The 12,229-nt window shown below is 31.7% G+C and overlaps 1 protein-coding gene across 3 annotated transcripts in view; it reads left to right on the top strand.

The window, feature by feature from the left end:
• The window catches only part of LOC148628586 (peroxidasin homolog), a 48,705-nt gene that overhangs the window by 9,280 nt on the left and 27,196 nt on the right, over positions 1–12,229 (top strand). For 2 of the 3 annotated variants that reach the window (XM_088590563.1, XM_088590568.1), the window contains exon 2: positions 11,903–11,974. In XM_088590563.1, the coding sequence (XP_088446689.1) occupies positions 11,903–11,974 (72 nt within the window). Of the gene's footprint in view, positions 1–2,739; positions 2,812–11,902; positions 11,975–12,229 lie in introns of all 3 variants that reach the window. The other variant, XM_088590558.1, reaches the window with a different exon arrangement.

The following is a 12,229-nucleotide window of genomic DNA, read 5'->3' as shown; positions in this document are numbered from 1 at the left end:
AAGTGACTTTTCTACCCTAAATTATGCCTTCTTTTTACTGCCCATAAGTACATCTTATTGTGATCATGGTACAATATCAAATGATCCAATATAGAGTAATTATGAACAATTGTACCACAGCAAGATGTATGTACAATTATAACTATTATAAACACAATGATACCAATATGACAAAACAGGTATCAATTTAATTAGCACTCCAGCTAAGAATCATGCAATATGTGATTCATCGGTGAAAGCCTACATATTTTTATTTTGAATATTTTGTTTGAATTGCCATAGTAAACAGAAATTAACATTTGGTTTTTCATATAACCAGTGTTCTTAGGAGATAAAAATTACATAGAATGCACAGTAGATTTCAAATTTAATAGAGATAACTCTGTAAATGACACTCAAATACAATAGAATTTATTGGATTTTCAATGTTGATTATTTCCTATGAGCAGGCAGACTTAATGAATTATTACACATTTCATATTATAGACCCTTAAAACATCTTCATTACAAAAATAAAAAATATGTAGCCCTTTTTCGGGATGTATCACATTTTTCAGATTTTGCATGATTCTTACAAAGACAGCTACTTAAATTCACATTGTCATACTTGTAAAATGTAATAGTATAACATGAACTACTAGAAACAAACAATGATTAAATCATATAGACTTAGAACTTGACTGAAAGATACAGCTGGCTAGTATGATAAAACTGATTATGCTTTGATCAATAGGCCTTGATAAACAAATACAAGCCAAACTATAATGACAGTTTATTTCAACAAATAGTTAAAAGAACATCAAATTTCACATTTCATGTCTAAGTAATCTAAAGCAATCAATTTAAAGATAAGATTTGATTTTTTTTTTTATTTAAGTTAGAGGATTTGATGATATGAATGTCAAATATTGTTGTTTCAATTCAATTGAGAAAGAAATTTCTCTCATTTAGACCAACATACATGTATTTTACCTTTTACATGTAACAATGACAGGATAATAAATCACAAATATTTCAATGAGTGTGGGTTACTTGTTTGACACTTGCATGTAGGGCACATGTGTACATGAATCTTCAAGCATTCTTTGTATGAGTAAATACATTTGTATTTTTTCTTGTTGTTCATGATAACCAATTGATTACCCTATTTATAATATAGAACTTGTTCATCTTCTCTATAATTTATTGCTAGTTTCAACATAAATGTTAAAATTTTGCGATTGGCAGAAAGAAATTTGTGTTTTGATGTTTTGGTGGTAGAAAGTCTGAAAGTGAAATTAAAGCTTTTTTTCTTATGTGAATTATTGAATTTCATTCAATATTTCACTGTTATCTACATTGTATATAATAAATAGTGATACTTTATAAGAATAACCCAAGCATTGAATAAACATAAGGTTTTTAGCTCACCTGGCCAAAGGCCAGGTGAGCTATGGCCATCACTTGGCGTCCATTGTCGTCGTTAACAATTATACAAAACTCTTATCCACTGAAACTGCTTGACTAATTAGAACCAAACTTGGTATGAATGTTCCTTGGGGTATACTGCATAGAACTGATGTGAGGATTTTTGATTTGTCAAAAAACATGGCCGCTGTTACTAAAAATAGAACATGGGGGTCAGACAGTAGTTTTTTCATATATCTCATAAACCGTTACATTTAGCTGAATTCTGATGTGATTAAAAGTGTTCAGCATGATGAGATCTATCTCAGGTCAAATTTTGGTTTTAATCTTTTAAGCCATGTTGGAGTTATTGCCCTTTTTCAACGATTTTGCTATTTTTAATGTTATTTCTTTGAAAAATCTTCTCCTCTGACACTACATGACCAATTGAAACCAAACTTGGTATGAATGTTCTTTGGGGTATCCTGCATAGAACTGATGTGGGGATTTTTGATTCATCAAAAAGAACATGGCTGCAGTAACTAAAAATAGAACAGACAGTAGTTTTTCACATATATCTCCAAAACCGTTAGGTTTATCCAAATTCTTTCAGTAGCTGAAGTGATCCATATTATTAGGACTACAAAAGTCTTCAGACTCCTTGTAAGAGTTATTGCCCTTGAAAGGGGAAAAATGACTTTTTTTCAAATAGTTTTCAGTCAATATCTTGAAAACTATGATAGATTAAAAGATACTTTCAATTGTTGAAAAGATCTTGTAATAGTCCTACCAAAGACTTCTTGAGTCAAAATTGTTGGACAACTTTTTGTTTAATTTATTGCCTTTGAAAGGAAAAATTCAACAAATTTTGTTTTCATATTTAGAGTTGAATATTTACCAAATTATTATAATTCATGACCTAGTGTTAATAAGTTGTACACATTTTCATGATGCTGTAAAAAAACACATTTCATTTATCAGAGAAAGTTTGAAGCTGAGATCTTTTATTAAAAGTGGAAAAAAAGTTACCATTATGTTATGTTGTTCTCTGCTATAAACAATTTTTTAATGTATTGCAATTTTCATCTGACATTGTTGTTTCTATGTGTATAGTGAAAGTTGTATTTAAGGTAGCTTATTTGAGCTTTACAGAATAAAGACATTCACTTATCTATCTTATAAGCATCAGCAGGAGTGTGTTCAAGCTTTATTTTGTGACAAATCTTTTCTTTGCTTTATAATTGCCTTTCTTTGAGTCAGCTGTTCTATTCTTTGTCATATGCAATTTTTTTTAGCATATTGCTACTTTGCTAGCTTTTTTTCATGCTAATTTTCTGCTCTTGTTTTCCACAGAGATCTTCGATTCAACAATTTGATACAAATAAGCAGAGGATCTTTTATAGGATCAAATAGTATAAATACTTTGTAAGTACAAAGAAGCATTCCCTGTAAACCAATTTGTTCTTATTTTCTCAGTAATTATCTGTCTTTTCAATGATCCCTATGGTCAAGACCCATTTTTTTAAAAAAAATTCTTAAATTGAGACTTCTTTCAAATCTTCAATTTCATGTGATTTGATTGGTTGAAATTTGAGTTGAGGAATCTCAATTTGAGTTGTTTTATGAAACTGGCCTGAGGTCATTTAGCATTAATCATGGCTAGACTAGTCATTTTGATTGCTTTAGAATTATTTGAACTTTTTTTTATATGATTTTATAGGAAATCCTAGCTTGTTGTTTTAATATTGCCAGTAGTACTTGCTGTAGAATTTAGAGACTTTCTATTACAAAAATATACAAGTTGGTGAACAGGGAGTGGGTAGGATATGCACACGATTATGAATGATGGTTTAAGAGCCTTCATCAGAGCTTTTAGCTGAATTGTTGTATACCAGTAGAATAGCAGCTTTACATAATAATAAAATGAAAAAGGGCACACTAGCCAACCCATACCTAGAATGACAGTATGTAGATCTGGTATACTTATTACCTACTACCCTGACTTGGTTGTGTTTGCTTTTTATTTTATGCCATTTCTGTAGGCTAGTTTAATATTAGCTAATGATTGGAGGATGTGGATAAGTTAATGTATATCAGATTGTTTCTATTTGATACCAGTATTTGAAATGCTATTTTGATGCAATATACTTATTCAAAAAGCCAAATAAAGATTGTAGTTTGTTCCCATAAGATTGTGCAATATTGTCAGTGTAAACCTCTCTTGTTTGTCTTGATAAATTACAGCATTGTTACAAGAATTGCTATTAATTCATCTGATGAATTCAGTTATAGTGATTATTACTAATCATATAACAAAGTTGGCATTCTACTATGTTATAATAAATCAGACACAATAGACAATTAAAACCTTTTTTTTCCATAGACATCTACATTCATTTTGATGTGTATGGAAGATTTTTTTCAACACTTTAATGAACATCCAGCAGCCTTTCAAAAAAGTTATATCTGTTGTTTTTTTTCTTTTGCTTTATGATATTGATTGATGTGCCTTTCAATGAAGATTGTTTTCTAATATTCATGAAGCAAAACATTTGGGCCACCAACATTAAGCTGGCTGTTAAACACATATATTTGGAAGAACAAAAGAAAACTGATATTGAATCTGTCTGGGTCATGGTGACCTACTTTTCATATACATGGACTGGTAACTTAAGGGGGTTACATGTGGTATATACTTACTTACACAAATTTTGTTTTGGCAAACAAGCATTAAGAAATTACTAACTTTTAAACCTTACTTTAGCTGAGTATGAAAAAAAGTAAACCATTAAAAATAATTTGTCATGTTTTTATCTCTATGCTTTGCAATATTGATCAGAAATTTGTGGTATTTCAAAAATCTTCAAGTGCACTTTAATATAACACTTTATCAGTATGTCTCTGTTTTTGTCATTTCCCTCCTTGTAGAAAAAGTTGTATTTACTTGGAGGGTGAATGCATAGTTAACCTGTAAACTTAATTACATTTATCCATATATTTCTCCTGTGATAAGGCCAATTATTCTCTTGTGTCTCAATGTTATTTGGGTGGGTACCAGGAGATCTCAGTGCTAGGTCTATGTTGTTTGGGTGGGTACCAGGAGATCTCAGTGCTAGGTCTATGTTGTTTGGGTGGGTACCAGGAGATCTCAGTGCTAGGTCGTTGTTGTCACCAAATTGTAATCATTTTCTGATTGACTTAATTGTTGTTCTAGTGCAGAATTTCTCATTGTGTTGTAAGAAAATTAAGTATATGGCATACTGGTATCCTGGTGAAGTATTAAAGAGTTACACCTATGAAATTAGTACTACTTTTATTGTTCACCATCAACAGCAATTTAGGGACCTAGTTATGGCTTGCTTCTCTGCATTAGTGTGTCTGTGTGTTAGACATCATTTCATTACATTTTTTTAAGGATGCAAATTCTCAGAGTTTTTGTTTAATTGCGTATTATTTAAGATATTCACCTTACATTTCTGCATTGTACATTCCTCTTGCTATTCTTGGAACATACTGTACTTGCTGTTTTTAAATTCCAGACTTATCAAAATGGGAAACTTTTCAACTGATATATTGTTGGCAGTATTTATACTCTAGTGATTGCCAAGCTAATGCATCTATTTGCTTCCTGAAACTTGAAACATCTCAGAAATTATCCTTAATGATTCTCAATTGAATTTTCCAAATTTTTCCTATAAAATTTGATAAAAAACAGAGACAAAGACTATACATTTATTTATGTCTGAAGCAATTTCAGTTTGGATTAATGTAAGGATGATGAAGGATGGTTGCATGATGACATTAATCATTTTGTTGCTATTTTGTTGTACTTTGATAGTGCTATAATTAGGAGATTGCTCATTCTGTATGATGGATATGGAACTTAAATCATGAGTCTCTTTGGTATCTGTGATTTAGTACATGTACATGTACATGAAACTATTCATGAAATTTTTTTCTTAAAATTTCTTGTTCAATTGCAGTGTGCTGCATCTGTCTAGCAGCTGCAACACTGGTTCATGCATTGGATGGAAAATATTGAAGAGTTAAACAGAAAAAAAGGCATTTAGTATCAAGAATCATCCATACTACTTATAATCATGATTGTCCTTGCTTTCATAAACCCCTGGACTGATGATTTTAGTTTTCTTCCATGGATTTTTCAGAACTATGCAACTGCAGAGGATGCAGTTGAATGCTTTTGCATTTAGGGTCAGAAGGTTAAAAGTACATTTTTAACTTTTGTGTCCATCTCTGCAAATGAAGATATTGCTTTCCAAGAATAGTTAAGCGATGGCAAGAATTCTATGATGTCTTATTGATAGTTGGGTTCAGTATTTCAAAGGTTTAGTCAAAATAGTCAAAATGGAATCATTCTTGGTTACTTTTGACATTCCTTTAGAAATTCATAAATGGATTGATGGCTGCAATAGAAATGGACATTGTAGTAACTGATTTTTTTGTATGGACACTTCTGCAATTCATTATCCACAAAACCCAGGGACTGTGTCAAGGATTTAATTGGCCAACACTCCTACTACTATACTCTTGTTCATGGACATTTAGAAGTCTTATATGAGTTTAAGGGATGCAAAAGGAAGAACTTGATCAAGTTTTAGATCATTAATAGCAAGGTCAAGATTTCTGTTGATTGATGTTGACAAACTTACGCTGGCTGTTTATTTCTAGGTTGGGAGACTGAGCTTGTGATATACATCAACTTAGTCATGGGTCTTCCCATCATGAATCCCCAATTACTTTTACGCAGTAATTGCACAAGATGTTTGGCTGTGCTAAGAGCCAAAAAACATTTGTTTACTAGAATGCATTGCATGTTTACTAGAAGGATATATGAATCATTATTTCCTGCTGCTAAAACATGACTGATGTAATATTACAAGTTAATCTTTAAAAATAAAGATAACTAAAATGATAAATAATTTTCCAGAGACTGTTCACCCTCCCTCAAGTCTAAATCAACTTGAACAGCTTGAACATTAATTATGGTAATGATTTCTCAAGTGTGAAAACTGAGTAATGAAGGCTTTATCTTTATTACTCTTTTATCAGAATTTATGGGAAATAGATGGTTTTTGTATTCATTCATAGTTTCTGCTTTTAAAAGAAGTATTTTCTCTGACTGAACAATTTGTCAAACAATAGCTAGAAGCTAAGTGTATAACATGCCTGGTTGTTACAGCTAATGCTCATGTGCATTTTTTTCCTTTGAAGTATATTTTATGTTATGGTGTATTTCAATATGTAGAAAGTACAAAATTCAAACATGATTTTTGGGTTGTTTTTTTTTAAACTTTTTGTGAATATAAAATTTTAAGTCTAGCCTTAAAACCCAGCTTAGTGTAATGAAATTAACAATATATATGTGGAATGATTTTTGATTTTGGAAAATGGATTTTATATTTTTAATTAACCTCTACTAAGTATATATTTTCTAGCTTATTTAGCATCATCCAAATAAGTATTAAAATTCAAGTAGTAACTGTGAACTGAATACATTTCTATCTACAATTCAGGGTTACACTAGTCATTTCAGTATTTCACAGCAATTTGGAAACTCTAAAGACCCATGCATGATGGAAGATTGATTGAATATGCTAGAAATAATAGGTGTTTCTGAATTGCTCTGAAAACACTTATGAAATAATATAATCAAAGTGCCTAGTCTTCCACTATTTATATATGCAGATCCTAGGGGACCCCAGGAGGAAACACACCACCCCTACCCCTAAGTTTGGAAAACTTAAGTTGATTATAAAGGAAATCACTGATCCATGACAGAGCCAGGCCCCCTCTTTTGAGAATCTCTGGATCCATCTCTGATTTATATGCAGTTTATTAAATTTAATTGAATCACTTTGTAGTGCATGTAATAGTCATTTTAATTGTGGTCTCTATTAAGTTATTTAAGATTTTTAGCTCTCCATAACTTTTCTTCACCCCAGAAATGCCTGTATATGTATGTGTGTGAAATCAACCAGAATTAGCATAATTAAAAGTGAAAGTGAAAAAAAATGTTAGTTGTATAACAAATGAAGATGCCTTTCTAAACATGATCCCTCTGAATGTTTGGGCATCACCCTTTTGCGCCAGTTGGATAAAAATGTAGTTTAATTGTGCCAAGAATTTTTCCCTGTAGTTGAATTGTGCCAAAAATAGACTTCCAATTGCACCAGTTTACCTGTAAATTATTTTTAGAGGTATTGATATCAAATAATTCACAAAAATATGAAAAAAAATGATATAAGTTAAGAATATTTCAAAAATGAATGATGTAATCCGCACTTGACAAGGTAAATATAGATCAATCCAGTCTTAGGTCAACTTTATTGCAATGACCAATGTACATGTGGGATTAAAAAGGGGTTCACTAAATGTAAGTACAATAAATTAAAAAAAAATATAGAGTGGTCTGTATAGATCAGAATGAAATAGCTTTCAAAGAGTGTGTTAGAATTTTGGTGTTGGTTCAGCAAATGGATGATACATTTTTTATGGTTTAGCTTTTCTTAAACCTGAAGATGTTAGTGATAGTTTTACTGAAGACCTTGTCCTAGATATGCCAAGTAACCAAGCAGTTAAGCAGTTTTCGTATTACATCTTGAAATAAGGTATTATTTGAATTTAGAATTATTTTCAAATTAAGAAAATGACAAAAAAAATAATTTGTAAAACTAACCCTTACTAAGGTGGTTAGTCATATCGGCATGGCTAAGGGGTCAGGTTAGTTGGATAACAAAAAGCAAGGAAAACTTACCAACCCCCCTTAGTCATGACGGCAAGACTTCGTAGGGTAAGTTCTATATATAATTATATTACTTATTTTCTTAAGTCCGAAATACTTCCAAATTTAAATAATACCTTGTTTTGACAACAAAGTTACATTTCCATCGTCAATTTGGGCAGAAATTCCTTCAACAATTTTCATGGTTGCTATTTTTGCGGATTCGCTACACAAACAACAGATCCAAGGCCTTTTCACGCTAGTTGTTTTACAATTCACAACCATCCATGTTTGTTTTCCTGGACATTATGGAAAAGATACAGGCCACAGCATACTTGAAGCTCAGGAACACTAGTGGACTAACTGTTTGTTCACATAAAGTAGTTGAAAAGGAAGCATTAATTCTTATTGACAAATGCAATCAGCTGATGTCTGATATACTATCACTATAACAGTTTTAATACAATTGCAAATTTACCTGTATTTTGGCACTGAAGGATTTTTTTTTTTTTGCCCAATTCAACTACACAATTTGAAAAATAAACTGGTGCATTTAGGAGATCACCCAAATGTTTAATTTCAGCCTAAATTTTATGGCTCAGCTTCTATAGTACATTCAACTTTAAATAAATAGTACTTTTTATCATTTTACTGAATAAAGTGTGACAAAATCACCTCCAAATTAAGAAGTCAAGCACCTGTACTTGAGATGAATGTTAAAAAAACTTGCAAGTCATCAGAATTTTTTTACTTCATGTGTTACTATCAATGAGTCTGCTAAGTAGAAAACAATTTTCTGTTATTAAAGTAATCAGGCATCTGGCATTGTTAACTAGTGTTAAAGAGGCCCTTAAGACAAAAGATAAATACACAGACACTTTGCATTGCTATCATGGCCTTGAAATAAACCTCTGACATTTCCGATTGGGCGTGAGGTTTTCATATTTTTCCATGTACTGAACATCTGTGCCCAACTGCATGGAGTACAAAAAATTAGATTTGTAAAACAACCATATTGGTTGAAACAATTTCATGCATTGCTACCAGCAAGAAAAAAAGGTGTAGGTAGGTTGGGAAATTTTTCAAAAAACATTTTACATGAATATAATGTGTTAATAATTGTGACTGTAATAGTGCTTGAGGCAAAATGGCCAAACATACATATAGAATGGGTGGGATAGCAGAGAAAGCAGACTAATAATTTGTTTAGCCTTAATTGGGTACTCGTCAAAACTTATGTATTCCTAAACTGTAAAAGTATTAATTTTCATGGTTGCTATTATTGCAAATTCTATCAAGTGAAGATATTCGTTAGTATCAATTTATCACAGTTTCAGAAAATGATAAGCATTATATAGTGTAAAAAATCAATTTTGTGGGTACTATTTATTACGCTTTCTGTACATCGTGAAAATAATGGAAATCAGTACACTGGCTTTGCACAGACATTTTTCAATAGAATCTTAGAAGAGGATTTTGACACAGTTATCTGCCCTTGAAATGTTCCTTTTCAGTGCATTTCAATGAAATTGTAACTCAATTGGTCCAGCATGAAATGGAAAATCTTATCTGTTTTCCTTGATTCTGATGGTGCAAATAGTCAAATTACACTATCAAAATGATAGCTTTTTTACCACTTTTCACTGACTGCCTGATTCTTACAGGGACTGACACATAATGTGTTCATTAACCAGTCATTCACTATAAATTTGTTAAAAAAAAAAAGATCTATTTCAGTTCAACCATTTCGATTACCTCACCACAACACAAGCCAAATTAAGAGTTGTCTTGTCAGGAAATCATACCCTATTCATATAGACTATCGTAGAATGGTTTGAATTGGACACTATAAACTTGAGTATAAATGGAAAAGAACATAGGCTGCTTTCATACTTGTATTGATACTGAAAACGTTGTGAACGTCACAAGGACATGACATAAGTACAATGAGTGGAGTCTACAATTCCCGACATAGACGTCAGTTTACCACTCATAAGTATACTTAATATCCTCAATATCCGACTGATTCCTGCCTCAATTTGGTATATGTTTCTGTATAGGTAGTTACCCCCTGTGTCAGGATACTACAAACAGATTTGCCTAAGCATGTCAGTATAAATCCATATGCTAATTTGATCTAATGAACAGTTATTTGTCTGTGTCAGTGCTTGAAATTTTTACTTGTTTGGTCATAAAATAATGTTGCAAGAAACACAGTACTAAACACTGTAATTGTAAGACTCTTTTAATTGAGTTGTAATTATGATATTAAGCCTTCAATTTGGCTAGACCTTTGGTTTTTCCAGAGAAACTCATAACACATAAATAACAGTACATAGCGTTAATAATGAGCAATAAACAGAGAATATAAATATACCAGGTATGCACATATTTGACACTGAATAGAATATAAAATTGATGTGTGTATAGTACCTAAAAATGTTTAAAATTGCATTCATAGTGAACACAATAACATTCTGTTCTCATTGGAATTTAATTTTGTTTACATTTATGTCATGTAGTTATTCCTAACAAAGAAGAAAGGTATAATGAGTCATCAAGATTCTGTTTTTCTGTCCCTCAATATTTGGCACATAGTATAATATATAGCTTTTAAACTGTTGATTTTATAATCAACTTTTTATTCAGGGGTCTCATACATTCTGTAGAAGATTCAAGAGCTGCTTTGTCAGGTGTAGATGGGGACTTTAAAACTCATCATTTAGAAACATAAAACTTTAAGAGGGCTCCATTTTAAAGTGTGGATCTTAATTGTCCTGTTACATGTACAAGGATTAATGGACATTATTTTTTTTAAATATATATCTGTGAATTGTTTGTTTCTTTAGTGATGTAATTTGGTTATCCTCCTGTACAGTGTTATTTGGTTATTCTTCTGTATAGTGTTTTTTCATCTATCATTATTTTATAAAGGAATTCAATTACTTTCAATTTTTCTTTGCCTTGTCATGGGTCTGGGTGTCAAAAGAATTGGCCCACAGTAGCTCTAAGCTTGTTGTAAATTGCAACTACATTAAATAGTGATAAGTGCCCTAGCCGGGGGCTAGGGTGCTCTGCCCACAGAGCTACTGGGTTGCATGTCCTAGGTGGTGGAATGGGGTACCCCTTGTATGCTACATTCTGGGGCTATCAGGCCATGATTCAGTAAACCTGACCACAAACCATAGTGGTGCACTGTGTTGGGAAAGATGCCATGAACCCAACTGTGGTATTCACTAGGAGTAGTAACCATTGGGCTCTGCTACATGAGGCCTGACCCTACCCACTTCTCCCTTTTTCCAGCAGCAATCAAATTCGTCAACCTTATGATCCTTGTGTCCCGTCCCATTTTTCATTTCATCATAATTTCATGTTCATTTTATCATCCATTTCATGTTCATCACCTGGATATAGCTGAAATATTGCTGCAACAATCAAGCAATCAACCAATTTGCTTTGTCTCAGAGAAAGATGAATGTTTGACTCTGGTGGTATTCAACTCATTCATACATGTACTGGTAATCACACTGTTAACCTGTCTGTCCCTGGTTTTTTGTGTAAGGGCAGTTATATCTTAACCATTCATTGGATTTCAGCATGATCAAAGGTGTTTGTTAGGGGAGATAATTCAATTTAAGAGTCAAAATGAACTGATAAAATCAACTTCCTTAACAGTAAAGACATTTTCATATTTTTTAAGTCTTTTTTTACAGATTATAATATGTATTGTATCTTTAAGATGTATTTTTGAATGTTTTCTATCATCTTTTTCAGATTATTGAATAACAATAAAATAAGAAGACTTACTAATGGTGTATTTCAAGGTTTATCTAATTTAAGATTATTGTAAGTATTGGGTACAGAAAATTTGTTTAGTGGTTTTAAAAAATAGATCTTTGAGACAAACTACACAAAGTGCTGTTCACGATTTTATCCCACCAAATTAAATCTTATGGAGATGTGCATTTTGTCAGGTATTAGGATTTGACAAGTTAGGTAAAAAGGAATTTAAGGGAACCAGGATTTGAACGCTAATCAAAAAGAACAAAAACAAAGGATAAGGACAAGACAAGGAAAATAGATACATACAATAAAGAACAT

Source organism: Perna viridis, chromosome 1 (genome assembly GCF_037379345.1).
Source record: "Perna viridis isolate PV_CMFRI_1.1 ecotype Kerala chromosome 1, ASM3737934v1, whole genome shotgun sequence".
Taxonomy (NCBI): Eukaryota; Metazoa; Mollusca; class Bivalvia; order Mytilida; family Mytilidae; genus Perna; species Perna viridis.
Note: the sequence above shows the minus strand (reverse complement) of the source record. Positions and strands in the feature narration are given on the sequence as shown.